This window comes from Leptopilina heterotoma, unplaced genomic scaffold, assembly GCF_015476425.1.
Source record: "Leptopilina heterotoma isolate Lh14 unplaced genomic scaffold, ASM1547642v1 Lhet_55, whole genome shotgun sequence".
NCBI classification, from domain to species: Eukaryota; Metazoa; Arthropoda; class Insecta; order Hymenoptera; family Figitidae; genus Leptopilina; species Leptopilina heterotoma.
This window is the reverse complement of record NW_025111119.1, coordinates 1079810-1097639: the sequence shown is the minus strand read 5'-3', so window position 1 is coordinate 1097639 and position 17830 is coordinate 1079810. Positions and strand designations below refer to the sequence as shown.

Below are 17830 nucleotides of genomic sequence, written 5' to 3'. Positions count from 1 at the left end.
ATTATTTAATAGATTAATAATAATAATAATGATAATAGTTATAAATTAATAGATATATACTTTAAATGTTATACTTTCGCTAGAAGAAGGTTAACGCTTTTATTCTATGTTTGTCAGTCGAGAAATAGTCTTTGGAGGCAAAATAATTAAGTCACATTAAAAGTATTTTATGAATATATAAAAATGGCTGAGATTTTAATCACCAAACGAGATTAGATTACTCATTTGCGTCAGTAATTTATTGAAGACAAAGTTTCTGATTCTTTTCTTCGAAAGACAATCTTGGAAATATTTCTAATTAAGATAGAAGAGGTCAATGATTTTCAAACATTTTATTAAATTAATGGTATATAGAAATGGTATAATAAGAAATAAATCATATTATTACACATATTATTATTGAACAAAAAAACACTTTTTAACAATATATTTAGATTATTTTTTAGGAAAATAAAAACAAACTGAATATTTAATAAATGAAATATGTTAACAGAAATTAATAAAATTGATCAGAACAATATTTAATCATCTTAATCATCTTAATTAAGATTTATTAAATTATCCTATCATACCTAAAACCCCAGCAACGAGATAGGGTGCAAGATCTAATAATTTGTCCCAGCCGCTTTTTTTCTCGTGATTCTTTTCATGCAGCCCTTTAATTTTACTATTTATGTTAAGCAGTTGCTTATTATATTCATTTTGTTCTTTTCTTATTGACTCTTCACGTTCTTGATGCGTTATTTCACCTAATTTTTCGCGAATAGAAGAAATTGCTGACCTTACTTTTAAACGTGAAGACGATAGAACTTTTTCTAATTTTTTAGACAATATTTTGCCCTCTTGAAGATCTAGTAATTTATCAACAAATTCGATTAATGTTACAGTTTCTAATAAATGATTTTCATTGATGGTATTTGCAATGCTATTATCAATCATTTTAAGAATTTCTATTCGTTTAGAGAAATCATGATCTGAAGATGTAGCATTAATTAAGTCATTATCTATATTTTTTAAAGTTTTTTGCATTAATTTTAATTGATGTTTAACATGCTTATCATCGTCATAATTTAAATTATCTGCATTTATCACCTTCTTATCAACCAGAGAATCTATACCATTTTGTAAATCTTCAAATGCTGTTTTTGAATACAATCTATTACGGATACCATATAGACAAAGTTGTGATGTTTCAGAAATACTTGGACGCAATTGTTGGAGATTATTTTTTGGTATGCTTTTGGTACTGGTGATCGCTGAAAAAATATTAACATCTGCTGTACTGCTTAAAATACCTATAGTTTCCGGTCTTTTCAAGAAACCCATTTGCTCTTTATGTTTTATGAAGTGCTTTACAAATTCTTTGGAATTATCAGACAAATCCATCCCATTGTTTAATAAAAATTGACTTGCTAATTTTTCATTTATGATTTCCCTGTCGGCTGGAACGCCTTCAATGGTGTTTGGTACTTTTGTGAATATTACTGTTATACTTGAGAAGAAGTCACTCATTTTTTGTCCTAATAGATTTTCTACAGCTTTTAAGACCGAAGTAAATGGTTTAATGTTGTCATTAAGAATGTCATTGACGTCAATAACTAGAATAATTTTTAGTGAATTAACATTTTTCACCAATTGATAGAGATAATAGGCATTTGTGATATCTTGCACTGTTCCTCTATTGTCATCAAATCCAGGAGAATCCCAAATAATCATTTTTGAATGTACGTTTGACTCCCACTTTGTAGGGATTGTAGTTTTTGACGTTGCACCTTGACCTATTGCAGGGCCTTTGGATTGATTGTCAACTTTTTCTATAGTAATAGGAGCGATTCTGGAATGTCTTACAAATTTTAATTTGGTGCCAATTAAGTAATTAATCAGTGTACTTTTCCCAGCTCTTGTGGCACCAATGCAAATTGATACATCTTCATTTTTAACTTCTTTTCTCATATAATTCGTAGATTGATGAAGAGCTATTTGTAGTTGTCGTAGGTCATTTTCAGTGAATTGTTTTTGTTGGCAGTTCACTGCGACAAATATAGTAAATATTACTATTATTCCCCTCATATCAATAACCACTGGATACTACTATATATTCTGAAAAAATAAAGATCGGATGAAAATTATTTTTTTAGTTGAATAATATATGTTACGCATTATAAGTAAATGTAAAACAAGTCATAGTATATGGGCAATTCCACGCAAGATTTACCTAGGTTAAACATATTTTTTCTTAACCTGTATAGAAAAAAAAAAGAAATACGTGTTTTTTTTATTTTTGTTTAATCGCCCAAATTTTCGAGTTATGAATTTTCGAAATTTTGGATTTGTAACTGTAGACATATTTTCAGTAGCTTATAAGTCTGAAAATATTGAGTTTAGAAAAAACTTGTCGAAGAGTGAAAGTTTTAGTTTTCTTTTAACTTTTAAGAAATGTAAAAAAAAATTTTTTTTCAATTTTTTATTAAAAAAAAATTTTTTTTTTTCTAACCAAATTAATTTTTTTTAACTTTGGACCCGATTTTTTTTCAATTTATTTATACCTTATAATATACGCGTTCAACGAGACGCCTCACAATGGGATTTTTTTACAATTTACTTCTCAAAAAATGTCTACAGACTAAAATTTTTAATCGATTTGAGTGTTTTTTGTTTTAAATAAAAGGAGAATAATTTCTGAAGATAACCCTCCATGCAAACCAAAGTATATTAAATTGTTTATAATTTTTTTTTTAAACAAAAAATTAACAAATTAATTATGTACTTTCCTTTAAAAATGAAAGATTATTTTCTTATTTTGTTACTACACATGTCCTAAATCAGTTTCAATTGATGTAATATATGACCTCCAGATAATCGTAAAATAATCGTAAAATAATTTATCTAAACTGTTATAAACAATATTATAGTTAGCAAATAGTTAAATTTGGTTCCTCTCCATAAAAAACTTTGTTCTTTCATATTTATATTGTACTTTAGGTTTATTTAATGAATACATCTCCCTTTTGTTACAAAACAATTTTTAATTGTTATAAACAATAATAGTTAACAAACAATGAACTTTGGTTCCTCTGCACCAAAAAGAATTTTTTCCATAGTTTTCATTGAAGTTTATGGCAAAAAATGTTTATGTCAAAATAAAACAATAAACATTTTAATATAAATATATATTAATTGCATATATTTTATTTTAATTAATAAAGGAATTGCCCATATGTTATAAATATATATATATATATATATATATATAACTTTTGTTTATACAAGTATTTGCTTTGGACTTACGTTATGATTGTAGTCAATGGCCTATTAATCACAAAACTATTATGTTTGCTTTTAATACTATGTAATCAATTTTTTTTTGCTCTGTTAAAAATTTTTATTTACAAAATATTTTTTTAGTTAAGATATAAGAGGTTGCAGATCGATTGTTTAATATTAAAAGCACTCTTTCTTTTATATTCAAAAACTGTAAGTATGCAATTAAAACATTAAAAGGGAGATAATGTAATCTAATTGAGTACCCTCTTAATTTCTATATTGATAGTATGGAAATTAATCTGTGCTGTGTTTATTTATCTATGTATTTGTACAAAACACGCAAAATAATATTAAAACATTTTTGTGATTTTTTTCCGCATCAAGTTTTCTTTTTCGATTCTGAGCACCAACAGTTTTTTAAATAAAAACAAATAACGATAAACGTATACACGTAATAAATAACAATGTGATAATGACAAATGATTAATACTAATACTTTCCTTTGAAACATTTAACATTTAGGAAAGATTAAAATTACTTTTTTCAAAAAAGCTTTACATAATTGAAGTATAGCCCCTAAATTATTATAGTAACAAAGTTTCTGATTCTTTTATCCGAAAGACAATGTTGCACTGTAAAAAGAAAGATACTAATTTAGTTCCAAAATTGGTATTAAATCGTAAAGCTCTACTGTGTTAAAAAAATTTTATTGATTTTCTAAAATTCTAAAACTTTTATAAAAATCTGTAGTTTACAATAAAACAAAAGAACACTTTTCACTGTTTTTTAAATTTTTATTATTTTTTGCATTATAACAGAATTTTAAAATATTTTTAAAAATAATTAAAAGCGCAAAAGCCATTTACAATAAATTAATAAAACTTACAATAATTACACAAAATTGTACAGTTTTTCAAATGAAAATATTTGCATGATTGTAAATTTAAAAATTTCATATTTTTAATAACAATTTTATAGTGGCATTCCAGGAGAAATTTACTACTTTTCGGAGTACCCTCACCGATTTCTTTAAAACTTGGTAGTATTACATTTGTTGGTCTAAAGTTTCAGAAAATCAATTTTTTAAGTAAAATCAATTGTTTATTTAAAAGTTACAACAATTGCTCAAAAACTTAAAAAAGATTGAAATGCGTTGTTTTGATTAAACCTAGGCGGCACACAGTGAACTAAAAGGTATCAATATGTTGACATTGAAATGTTGACTGTTAACATTTTGAGTTTCCAAAAAGTTAACTTTTTGTAAATGATGTTGTATACCTAAAACTTATCAAATGTCCGACCAAAAATGTCACGTTTATGGGAAAAAAAAAGTTAACGTTTTTAATAACTTTTCGAATTCCCAAAAAGATATCAAATAGATGACTTGCTTAAGTTATAAAATTGACAACTATTTTGATTCAAAATATAATACTAAAAAGTTAACATATGTTTTACAACTTTCGAATAATAAATTTAATGTTAACTTAAAGACAACTAATAGTTGATTTTGAAAATAAGAAATAGTTATCGCTTTATTAACAAATAGAGTCCGAAAAGTTCGCAAATTGATTACTTTTATTTATCGTATTAGTTGGTGTTTTCGGTACTTTTTGGAAAGGATAAAAAGGCAAAAATATAGGCGACGACGCTAAGCAATTAACTCTTTCTTTCAATCAAATCAGATATAACCTATAATAAATAAAGACATATTTTATTGCAATACACATTATGCATTTTGTATTCAATAATCATCTTTATGTTATTATAGATTATCACTGACATGATTAAAAAAAGAGCTAATTGCTTAGCATCGTCGCCTACTTATTAAAACCCTAAAACTGAAAATATTTAATAAATTTCATTTTTTATATATTTTATTAATAATTTATACTTAATAGGTAGATTTTATACATGTATAAATATTAATATCGTGCAAACTTCTCTCATTTCCACGTGGCTGAGTTGCTGATGCTTCGGCAGATCAAAAAATGTTTTTTTGCCTACAAGTAATACAGAAATAATTAAAACAAAAATAAAAACCGATTTAAGTACAATTAGTGATCTGAAAATACATAATTACCTTTTTTTCCAATGGTGAAACAAAACGTAACCTCTATAAATATATTTCACCAGCGAGCTGATATGAGCTGACGATGTACGTACCCTGTTTAAAAAAATTATTAAAATGGATAGGATTTGATAGAATTTTCTTCCTTCACTCCTTGAAATTCGAATCCAATTTAATCAAATATTGAAAATCCAATCCACTTCTATCCAAAGTAGAAAATTAAATCCATTCCTATCATAAGTTTTGATGTATTATCTATCAAAGTTAATAATATACTAAAATTCAATATTTTACTATCAAGAGTTTGGATACGAATTCTATCAAATTCTATGAGTCGAAAAATCTTATAATTTTCTATCCATGAGTTTTGATTGAATATGTATCAAATTCTTTCCAAATGAAAATCTAATATTTCTCTATCCAAGATTTTGATACGAATTCTATCAAATTCTATGAGTCGGAAATTCTTATAGTTTGCTATCCATGAGTTTTGATTGAATATCTATCAAATTCTTTCCAAATGAAAATCTAATATTTCTCTATCCAAGATTTGGATACAAATTCTATCAAATTCTATGAGTCGGAAATTCTTATAGTTTGCTATCCATGAGTTTTGATTGAATATCTATCAAATTCTTTCCACATGAAAATCCATTATTTCTCTATCAAAAGGTTTGGATACAAATTCTATCAAATTTTATGATTATTCCCCAAATGTCATTTTACCGAACTGCACTTTTGCGAATAGTCATTTTTGCGAAAAGTCATTTTTACGAATTGCCATTTTTGCGAATTGTCACTTTTGCGAATCGCCATTTTTACGAATCGCCAATATTATGAATTGTCATTTTTGCGAATAGTCATTTTTGCGAAAAGTCATTTTTACGAATTGTCATTTTTGCAAATTGTCATTTTTGCGAAAAGCTATTTTTGCGAATTGTCATTTTTGCGAATCGCCATTTTTACGAATTGTCAATTTTCCGAAAAGTCATTTTTGCGAATTGTCATTTTTGCGAAAATTCCTATAGTAAATCTGCTTGTATGCATATATAGATTCACTATAGGAATTTTCGCAAAAATGACTTTTCGGAAATTTGACAATTCGTAAAAATGGCGATTCGCAAAAGTGACAATTCGCAAAAATGATTTTTCTCGAAAATGTCTTTTCGTAAAAATGACAATTGGCAAAAATGACTTTTCGGAAAATTGACAAATCGTAAAAATGGCGATTCGCAAAAATGACTTTTCGGAAAATTGACAATTCGTAAAAATAACGATTCGCAAAAATGACAATTCGCAAAAATAGCTTTTCGAAAAAATGACAATTCGCAAAAGTGATATTTCGCAAAATTGGCTTTTCGCAAAAATAAGTACTTATTCGCAAAAGTGCAGTTCGATAAAATGACATTTCGGAAAAATGACATTTGGGGAATAATCATGCGCCCCTTTATTGTTTTGTTGTGAACTACAGATTTTCATAAAAGTTTTAACATTTTAGAAAATCAACGAAATTTTTTTAACACAGTTGAGCTGTGTTTTTTATTTTTTTATTTCGTTTGATGTTATTTTTTGCAAATATTTACAAAAAATTACAAAGCGGTCAAATGACATTTAAGCAAAAATTTATTAAATATTTAATTAATATTTTTAACATAATAGCATATATTGCAAATCTCTATAAATATTTTAATTTCTGCTTGTATTTTTATGGGTACTTACAAAAATTATAATATTTTACATAAACTTACGTTTTTCAAATTTGCAGTTTATATAGACACGTCGAAAAATATTTCTCACGTCGATTCGGTAGCCGCGGTCGTTAAGCGTTTAGATAGATAGGTCATAGGTGCGGGGTTCGATTCCCATAGGGTACAAATTTTAATTTAATTCTTCCAGTTTAATTAAAATGTTTGTATGTTTGGAGTGTGCTAAGAATATAATGTTATTAATGGTCATAAGAATCTTTTATTATTTTTTCCACAAATATTTTTTTTCAAAGCGTATGTTTTCAATTGTAACCACCTTGGATACAATAGGAAAGAACTTTCTGTCATTTTTCGATATAGGATTTGATAGAATTTAAATCAAAAAATCTTATTGGATTGGAAACAATTTTTAATAATCAATTTTGATAGAATTTGATAGGACTTTCTTTGAAATCAGTGGGACAACATGGGACAATTTTCGGATAGACAAAGTATTGATTTGGATAGACTTTCTATTAAAAGTATGTGATAGAAACTGATTGTAATTTTTGAAAATTTTGGATTCAGAAACAGGATTGAAATGGAAAGAAATTTTTTTCTTTCCATTTCTATCAAATTTTTTAAACAGGGTACCCACGCTGCACGATTTTTAGGTTATAACGCTCTGGGGAAGTGCGTCTGATCGGAAAGGCAATATATAAACCGTTTTTTGACTCGCTGTTATATATTTATTTTGTTAACTTTTTACATATAACATTAAGTTAACTTTAAAAAGTTAACAAAATATTATCTAAAGATCGTTGATCTAATGATAATTTTAAATAGTTAACAAAATGTTATCTGAAGATCGTTGATAACTAATGATGATTTTAAATAGTTATCGTTTTTTTTAATTACTATTATACTACACAAAAATGTCAACTTAAAAATATTATCTACTAGATAACTTACAATTGTTGTCAAATTTACATACACATTTTCAATAACTTTTTGTTACCTTTTTCGACTTTGCAAATAGTTAACAAGATTTCGGTAAATATATGTTAACTTTTAAAAGTCAACAATTTGATGGTTACATTTCGTTAACTTTTTGTTGACAATTTCCATTACAAAAAAAAGTGACTTGAAAACGGTAACTTTAAGTTATTAAAACGTGAAGAGTGCCGCCTGGGAACGTAACCTCAATTTTTCCACGCTTGTCAAATATATTATAATTATTATGACAGACGGACGCGCGCAGGAGAGAACAGATGATGATTTAGTTGCAAAATAATTGTAAACAAGCGAATAATTGTTTAAATTATAAGTGATTGAAAAACTCGATCAAATTTTTTTCTTCGGAATATAAAAGTGTGAAAAACAAGGAATTTTTTTGTTCATAAGGCATTTAATTTTGAATTCTTGCTCAAAAGTTAATTTTATTTATTTAAATAACTTTTTTAATTAACAAAATAAGAAAAAATGTTAAAAACATTTTTTAAGCGTCTCGTCTTTATGAATGTTTAGCAAAAAAGGAAACTCAATTATATCTTGTACCGTTTAAAAGATATGGGCATTTAAACAATTTTGAGCAATTGTTGTAACTTTTAAATAAACAATTGATTTTACTTAAAAAATTGATTTTCTGAAACTTTAGACCAACAAATGTAATACTACCAAGTTTGAAAGAAATCGGTGAGGGTGCTCCGAAAAGTAGTAAATTTCTCCTGGAATGCCACTATAAACAATTTGAATTATTTATATGTCTCACCCCTCCAATTGCAATGAAACTTATAGAAAATGTACTCAGTATTTTTTTCTTGAAGGCCCCAAAAAAATGTTTAGTGTTTTTTTAATCACCTTTAGGTTTCTTGAAATATGTTAATTTAAGATATTTAAATTACTTTTAGATTTTAGAACAATAAATTACGTGTTCTATTATAGCTGATTTTATTATTTTTTTTATTATTCTTCATGTATACCCTTTCCGGGTATTTATCTGTTTTTAATAAATAATATTAATAAAAAAATAAATACTTGTTTATTCAATTAGCTTCTTATGTAAAGCACCTAAAAAATAGGGTTATTTTTAAATTTTGCAAATAATTAAGTTGGGCAAAGAATATGAAGATATTTTATGTTTTGATCAATTTCAGCATAAAAAAATAATTGTTATTTAAAAATAATGGGGCCATTCAAGTATTACGTAAGCATATTTTTCAGGTTTTTAGACCCCCCCCCCTCCACCATGTAAGATTTTTTATATGCATTAGCGCCATTTTTTCTAATGTAAATAAGCAATAGCTAGACCCCACCCCCTTAAATGCTTACGTAATACTTGAATGGTCCCAATCACGTACACAAAAATCTGTTACTTGTATTTTTAAAATATTTTAGCTTTTTCAGCAAACCATGCTTCTGCGAAGATAATTAGTAATTGAAAATAATTTCACATTTTCCAATTTTTTTTGTATTCCTTTAGACAATATTTTGCTCTCTTTAAGATTTAGCAATTTATCAATAAGTTCAATTAATTTTACAGTTTCTAATAATTAAAGAATTGTTGAACGATTAAAAAATAATACATCGACTGCATGGGTAATATTACCTACAATATCCGGTCTTTTAAAGAAACCGATTTGTTGATTATGTTTTATTAAGTGCTGTACAAATTCTTTGGAAATATAAGACAATTCCATGTCAGTGCTTGATAAAAATTGATTTGTTAATTTTTCATTTATGAATTCCATGTTGACTGGAACGCCTTCAATAGTGTTTGGAACTTTTGTGAATATTACTGAATGAATGTTTTTCATATAAATCACAGACTTATTTAGAGCTTTTTGCAATAATTTTAAATCATTTTCAGTGAAAGTATTATATTATCGTAACCGCATAGACTGTAACCATCCCAACAACTATACTATTAATATTTTCATCATGCTCATGATTAATTAAAATCTTTATAAAGTATGGTTATTTATTTGTTATAAAATATTAACTATCTTTTAATGCTTTTCTTTTTACTTGAAATTTAAATTATTAATTAATAGATTAATAATAATAATAATAATGATAATAGTTATAAATTAATAGATATACTTTAAATTTTGTACTTATGCTAGAAGAAGGTTAACGCTTCTATTCTATGTTTGTCAGGCGAAAAATAATCTTTGGAGGCAAAATAATTTAGTTACATTAGAAGTATTTTATGAATATAATGTAATCACAAAGTTTATTAAAAGTAATTCGCTCTCATATTTATAAAAATGGCAGGGATTTTAATCACTAAACGAAAATAGATTACTCATTTGTCAGTAATTTATTGAAGACAAAGTTTCTGATTCTTTTCCTCGAAAGACAATCTTGGAAATATTTCTAATTAAGATAGAAAAGATCAATAATTTTCAAACATTTTATCAAATTAATGGTATAAAGAAATGGTATAATAAGAAATAAAACATATTATTATACATATTATTATTGAACAAAAAAACACTTTTTAACAATATATTTAGATTATTTTTTAGGAAAATAAAAGCAAACGGAATATTTAATAAATAAAATATGTTAACAGAAATTAATAAAATTAATCAGAACAATATTTAATCATCTTAATTAAAATTTATTAAATTATCCTTATCCTTTTACTCTAGTTAACATCCTAATAACAAAGGGTGCAAGTTGTAATGCTTTGCCCAAGATGCCTGTTTTAATGTCATTCTTTTCATGCATCACTTTTAGTTGACAATTTATGTTAAGTAGTTGCTGCTTATTTAAATTTTGTTCTTTTCTTATTGACTCTTCACGTTCTTAATGCGTTATTTCACCTAATTGTTCGCGAATAGAAGAAATTGCTGACCTTACTTTTAAACGTGAAGACGATAGAACTTTTTCTAATTTTTTAGACAATATTTTGCCCTCTTGAAGATCTAGTAATTTATCAACAAATTCGATTAATGTTACAGTTTCTAATAAATGATTTTCATTAATGGTTTTTGCAATGCTATTATCCATCATTTTAAGAATTTCTATTCGTTTAAAGAAATCATGATCTGAAGATGTAGCATTAATTAAGTCATTATCTATATTTTTTAAAGTTTTTTGCATTAATTTTAATTGATGTTTAACATGCTTATCATCATCATAATTTAAATTATCTGCATTTATCACCTTCTTATCAACCAGAGAATCTATACCATTTTGTAATTCTTCAAATGCTGCTTTTGAATACAATGTATTGCGGATACCATATAGATAAAGTTGTGATGTTTCAGAAATACTTGGACGCAATTGTTGGAGATTATTTTTTGGTATGCTTTTGGTACTGGTGATCGCTGGAAAAATATTAACATCTACTGCAGTGGTTATATTACCTATAATTTCCGGTCTTTTCATGTAACCCATTTGTTCATTATGTTTTATGAAGTGCTCTACAAATGCTTTGGAATTATTAGACAAATCTATGTCAAAGTTTGATAAAAATTGATCTGCTAATTTTTCATTTATGAATTCCATGTCGACTGGAACGCCTTCAAGGGTGTTTGGTACTTTTGTGAGTATTACTGATATGCTTGAGTAGAAGTTTCTCATTTTCTCTCCTAATAGATTTTCAACAGCTGATAAAACTGATATAAAGGGTTTGATATTATCGTGGAGAATATCATTAATGTCAATAGTTAGAATAATTTTTAGAGAATTAACACTTTGCAATAATTGATAGAGATAATAGGCATTTGTGATATCTTGCACTGTTCCTCTATTGTCATCAAATCCAGGAGAATCCCAAATACTCATATTTGAATGTACGTCTGACACCCACCTTGTAGGGATTTTAGTTTTTGTCGTTGCACCTCGACCTATTGCAGGGCCTTTGGATTGATTGTCAACTTTTTCTATAGTAATAGGAGCGTTTCTGGAATGTCTTACAAATTTTAATTTGGTGCCAATTAAGTAATTAATTAGTGTACTTTTACCAGCTCTTATGGCACCAATGCAAATTGATGCATCTTCATTTTTAACTTCTTTTCTCATATAATTCGTAGATTGATGAAGAGCTTTTTGTAGTTGTCGTATGTCATTTTCAGTAAATTGTGTTTGTTGGCAGTTCACTGCGACAAGTATAGTAAATATTACTATTATTCCCCTCATAACAATAACCACTGGATACTACTATATATTCTGAAAAAATAAAAATCGGATATAAAATAAAACTGCTCTTAAAATTGACCTAAATTTTGAGAGCAAGGGTGGTCAGAAAGAGTTGTTTCGTCTAATCTTTACATGTAGGTCAAAACTGCTATTTAAAGTAACCTAAATTTTTAGATTAGAGCCCCTAATATATATATATATATATATATATATATATGTATATATAAAACTTTCGTTTATACAAGTATTTGCTTTGGACTTACGTTATGATTGTAGTCAATGGCCTATTAATTACAAAACTATTATGTTTGCTTTTAATACTATGTAATCAATTTTTTTTTGCTCTGTTAAAAATTTTTATTTACAAAATATTTTTTTAGTTAAGATATAAGAGGTTGCAGATCGATTGTTTAATATTAAAAGAACTCTTTCTTTTATAATCAAAATTTAAGTATGAAATTAAAACATTAATGTAAGAAGATGCACATGACACTCAATTAAGTTTATTAAAATGTGGCAAGCAAGTTGTGAAGGGAGATAACGTAATCTAATTTGAGTACCCTCTTAATATCTATATTGGCCGTTTTCGGTACTTTCCCCGGGTTAACTCCCGGTTAAAGGTGATTGGTTAGATCCAACAGAATGTTGTTGATGATTAGATAATTGTTAACTTGGGGTTTACCCTGAGTGAATGCTTAGAGATGCACGTCGATCCGAGATGTTGTTGAATTATTAAATCTCGTAAACAATCAACTTAGATACCGAGAAAATTATATTTTCATTTGTTATTATCGAGTTTTTTTATATCGACAAATTCAGTTTGCTCGCTAAAGTCAAAGGTTAAAATAATTGTTTCTTTTTTTAAAGGAAAAAGTTTATTTGGAGAAAAAATCAATTTTAGGAAAATGGAAATAGATCAAAATGAAGATAACAAAATAGACGAAATTGTTCAAAGTATTTAAAATTTTTTTATAAAATTATAAATACGTTTTAAATTTACAAATAATTTTTCTATATTTTTTTCAATTATATGAGTGAATATTAGATAGCTTTTATTTATTATTATTTCTTCAGTATGTGTATTATTAATTTAATATTTTCATGACATAGAAATGGATCAGAAGCAAAATGTAAAAAAATACTTTTTTTCTATTTAATAGATTAAACGATTTCCTTTTTTGTAAACATACACTTTGAAGAATGATAAAGTTTATTATTTTAAGCCAATCTTTTTATATACAGTTTTTCCAGTAATCTTGAATTAAAACAATAAAGTATCAACAATGTTGCACTGCAACGTTTTAATCCTATTATTCGTCTCAAATTGAGATTTTAAATAACTGGTGATATTGAATATTCTCATATAATTTTATAAACACATTTTAATTCAATTATTACTAGGGGAGAGTGGGGCAAACCGGCCATACCTACGGTTTTTTTACTCTTGTGACTAAACGAATCAACCGATTTCATTTTTCGATAGCTTGTTTGAAAGATCATTTAATTGCGCAACTTTTTCCCAGAGGCACCTATACTTTATCTTTTATTATTTAGTTGCTGTGTTAACTTTAAAAAATTTTTCAAACGGGCCGGTTTGCCCCACCCCATGGGGCAAACCGGTCAGTTGGGTTTTTTATCTACAATATTGCATTTGTATAATCTACAATAACAACAAACATAAAGAATCATGTGAACAATGGTTGTAATAATGTAAATAATAATACAGGATTGAATTTTAATTAAATAAATAATTTTTTTAAATAACAAAAAAAAAATGTTTGAAATTATCAGAGAAACAATATTAAAGGGTCTAATTATCATTGGAAGATAATTATTTTTCATTGAAAGTAAATATTTTAATGAAAAAAACATTCTAATTAATAATAATTTTTTTGAAACTCTGATACAATGGAAATATTCTATGGCCGGTTTGCCCCACAGGCTCATTTCGAGAATAAATATTTTTTTAAAAGAAACGCTTTGCAAATTCATCAAAGTTTTTGGTGGTAAATATTCCTGAAGTGTGTACCTTCAAAACCCAAGACCTAATATTTGGAAATATTACACGATTTCCTAAAAAAAATTCGTAAAAGTGTAGAAAAAAACTAAAAAAAAAACTTTTGCTCCCAGCGTTGCACAAACAAATGTAAAAATTGTTAAATTGAAAAAATAAGGTATACTACACATATGGTTGTTTCAAATTTCTAAATAGCACTTTTTACAATTTCGCCATTTCTGAGATATTGACCCCTGGCCGGTTTACCCACCGGGCCGGTTTGCCCCACTCTCCCCTATATTTCTAGAAAAAAAATTATAATAATGTATATTGATATTCTCTGATATATTTTTAATTGTATGTAGGAAATTGTAAACCAAGTTCAAAACGTGGAATACTTGTCGGAAGATGAAAACGAAGAAATTAGTTTGGGGGAAGGGGGGGGGGGGTCTTATTAAACGTGACACAATGTATTTTTCTCATATGAAATTGCAAAAATTGTGTGACAGGGGGAGGGGGGGGGGGTTGAAAATCTCAAAAAATTACGTGACATCATTTGTGAACGCTCCCTAAGATTAAAATTACTTTTTTCAAAAAAGCTTTACATAATTGAAGTATAGCCCCTAAATTATTGGTAACAAAGTTTCTGATTCTTTTATCCGAAAGAGATTTATATGAATTTCTGTCTGTTATTTATTACAAATTATTATTATAATGGAAAAAATACTTTTAAACAATGTATATTTAGATTCTTTTGTTAGTTATTTTTTTGTGTACAAATATGCAAATAGAATAATTTATAAAAGAAATGTATTGACAGAAATCCCAATGATTGAAAGCTCCATTAAAAAAAAACCCTACGCACAGACAGCACTATACATATAAGGCTGAGAGTTCAAATTGTGGCAGATAGATAAATAAATACTTCCGTAAAAATGTTAATAATAATTTTTTTTTAATTAATTTACATTTATTTTAATATATCAGAATATAATATAAACAGTTTTGATTTTTTACATAAATATTCAAATGATTTAAGTAGAATTTCCGAATAAATATGTAGTAGGAAATATTTCCTAAATTCATAGAAGAGATAATTTCTTTTATTTATTCGGAAAAATTTCCACCGTTTGGGGTTCCGTGCTGTCCGTATTTTTTCGGAAAAAATGCCAAAAAATTTTTTACAGTGTATACTTTTTTAATTATCAAATAAAATGTGCAATTACAACAGTAAAGGATGCTAACTTTAAATCAGTGTTCCAGTAGGTTTTTTTTACGTTTATTCTCTTTTTCCAGAAATTTTATTTGATTATTTAAGTCAAATAGTTGTTGCATATAATCCCTTTGTTCTTTTCTCATTGTTCTTTTTTCCTGTGGCACCAATGCAAATGGATACGTCTTCATGCTTAACTTCGTTTTTCATATAAATCACAGACTCATTTAGAGCTTTTTGCAATAATTTTAAATCATTTTCAGTGAAAGTATTATATTATCGTAACCGCATAGACTGTAACCATCCCAACAACTATACTATTAATATTTTCATTATGCTCATGATTAATTAAAATCTTTATAAAGTATGGTTATACATATTATTATTGAGCAAAAAACACTTTTTAACAATAATTAGATTATATTTTTTGAAAATAAAAGGAAATGGAATATTTAATAAATGAAATTTGTTAACAGTATAATTAATAAAATTGATAAGAATATTTAATCATATTAATCATCTTACTTAAGACTTATTACATTATCCTAATAAACCTGCAAGCCCAATAGCAAAGGGTGCAAATTGTAATGCCTTGTCCCAGAAGTTTTTTTTATCTTCATTCGCTTGATTCAGCAATCTTATTTGATTATTTAAGTCAAGTAGTTGCTGCTTATATTCATCTTGTTCTTTTCTCATTGACTCTTCCCGTTCTTGATGCGTTACTTCACCTAATTGTTCGCGAATAGAAGAAATGGCTGCCTTTACTTTTAAAAGTGAAGTCGATAGAACTTTTTGTAATTTTTTAGACAATATTTTGCTTTCTTCAAGATTTAGTAATTTATCAACAAATTCGATTAAATTTGCAGTTTCTAATAAATGATTTTCATTAATGGTTTTTTCAATGCCAACATCAAGCATTTCAAAAATTTCTATTTGTTTGAAGAAATCATTTGAATCAAATGTAGCTTTAAATAATGCATTTTCTATTTTACCTAAATCTTTAAGCACTAATTTTAGTTGAGCTTTCACATTACCATCATAATTTAATGTCTCTGCATCCATCACCTTCTTATCAACCAGAAGATCAATACCATTTTGTAATTCTTCAAATGCTGATTTTGAATACAATTTGTCACGAATGCCATAAAGACAAAGTGTTGATGTTTCAGAAATACTTGGACTTAATTGTTGAAGATTATATTTTGGTATACTTGTAGAATTGTTGATCGCTTCAAAAATATTAACATCGACTGCATGGGTAATATTACCTACAATTTCCGGTCTTTTAAAGAAACCCATTTGTTGATTATATTTTATTAAGTGCTGTACAAATTCTTTGGAAAAATAAGACAAATCCATGTCAAAGCTTGATAAAAATTGATCTGCTAATTTTTCATTTATGAATTCCATGTCGACTGGAACGCCTTCAAGGGTGTTTGGTACTTTTGTGAGTATTACTGTTATACTTGAGAAGAAGTCTCTCATTTTCTCTCCTAATAGATTTTCAACAGCTTTTAAAACTGATATAAAGGGTTTGATATTATCGTGAAGAATGTCATTGATGTCAATAGCTAGAATAATTTTTAGAGATTTAACATTTTGCACCAATTGATAGAGATAAAAGGCATTAGTGATATCTTGTACTGTTCCTCTATTGTCATCAAAACCAGGAGCATCCCAAATAATAATATTTGAATGTACGTTTGACACCCATTTTGTAGGGATTGTTGTTTTTGACGCTGCTCCTCGACCTATTTCAGGGCCTACGGATTGATTGTCTACTTTTTCTATTGAAATAGGAGTGAATCTGGAATGTCTTACAGATTTTAATTTGTTGCCAATTAAGTAATTAATTAGTGTACTTTTACCAGCTCTTGTGGCACCAATGCAAATTGATACATCCTCGTTTTTAACTTCATTTCTCATGTAAATCGCAGATTCATGAAGAGATTTTTGTAGTTGTTGTAGGTCATTTTCATTAAATGTTATTTGACGACAGTTAACTGCGACAAGTATAGTAAATATTACTATTATTCCCCTCATGACAATAACCACTGGATACTACTTCTATATTTTCTGAAAAAATAATGAGAGGATGAAAATTATTTTATTAGTTGCATAGTGTTACGCATTGTAAGTAAATGTAAAACAAGGCATAGTAAATTAATAAAATTTTCGTTTATACAAGAATATATTTGCTTTGAACTTACGTTATAATTGAAGTCAATGTCCTGTTAATCACAAAACTGTTGTTTGCTTTTAATACTATATTAATCACTTTTTTGCTCTGTTAAAAATTTTAATTTTCAAAATATTTTTTTTAGTTAAGATATATGAGATTGTAGATGAATTGTTTAGTATTAAAAGAACTCTTTCTTTTACATTCAAAATTTGAGTATGATATTAAAGCATTTATGTATGAAGATTCACATGAGACTGAAGTAAGTTCATTA

At 26.8% G+C, this 17830-nt stretch overlaps 4 protein-coding genes across 6 annotated transcripts in view; 1 reads left to right on the top strand and 3 right to left on the bottom strand.

Moving 5' to 3' along the window:
- Nucleotides 1-17830, top strand: part of LOC122508689 (proteasome activator complex subunit 4A-like) — a 186238-nt gene that overhangs the window by 144489 nt on the left and 23919 nt on the right. The gene's annotated exons all lie outside the window — the stretch shown is intronic.
- Nucleotides 394-3452, bottom strand: LOC122508702. The gene is made up of 2 exons (XM_043622206.1): nucleotides 3289-3452; nucleotides 394-2100 (listed from the first exon to the last, which is right to left on the bottom strand). Exon 2 carries the CDS (start codon nucleotides 2068-2070, stop codon nucleotides 559-561), a length of 1512 nt encoding a protein of 503 aa, XP_043478141.1. The 5' UTR covers nucleotides 2071-2100; nucleotides 3289-3452; the 3' UTR covers nucleotides 394-558.
- LOC122508705 lies at nucleotides 10548-12889 on the bottom strand. 2 transcript variants are annotated; one of them, XM_043622212.1, is made up of 2 exons: nucleotides 12729-12889; nucleotides 10548-12198 (listed from the first exon to the last, which is right to left on the bottom strand). In XM_043622212.1, exon 2 carries the CDS (start codon nucleotides 12166-12168, stop codon nucleotides 10831-10833), a length of 1338 nt encoding a protein of 445 aa, XP_043478147.1. In that variant the 5' UTR covers nucleotides 12169-12198; nucleotides 12729-12889; the 3' UTR covers nucleotides 10548-10830. The 2 variants fall into 2 exon arrangements, with proteins under 2 accessions (XP_043478147.1, XP_043478146.1); XM_043622211.1 differs by lacking the exon at nucleotides 12729-12889 and adding an exon at nucleotides 12432-12708 and having other exon boundaries at nucleotides 10549-12198.
- LOC122508703 lies at nucleotides 15103-17824 on the bottom strand. The gene is made up of 2 exons (XM_043622207.1): nucleotides 17588-17824; nucleotides 15103-17453 (listed from the first exon to the last, which is right to left on the bottom strand). The coding sequence occupies exon 2, from the start codon at nucleotides 17418-17420 to the stop codon at nucleotides 15918-15920; it is 1503 nt and encodes a 500-aa protein (XP_043478142.1). The 5' UTR covers nucleotides 17421-17453; nucleotides 17588-17824; the 3' UTR covers nucleotides 15103-15917.

Bases quoted from the DNA above. Each gene is read 5' to 3' on its own strand.
- LOC122508703 (XM_043622207.1), bottom strand. From the start codon at position 17,420: ATGAGGGGAATAATAGTAATATTTACTATACTTGTCGCAGTTAACTGT.
- LOC122508705 (XM_043622212.1), bottom strand. From the start codon at position 12,168: ATGAGGGGAATAATAGTAATATTTACTATACTTGTCGCAGTGAACTGC.
- LOC122508702 (XM_043622206.1), bottom strand. From the start codon at position 2,070: ATGAGGGGAATAATAGTAATATTTACTATATTTGTCGCAGTGAACTGC.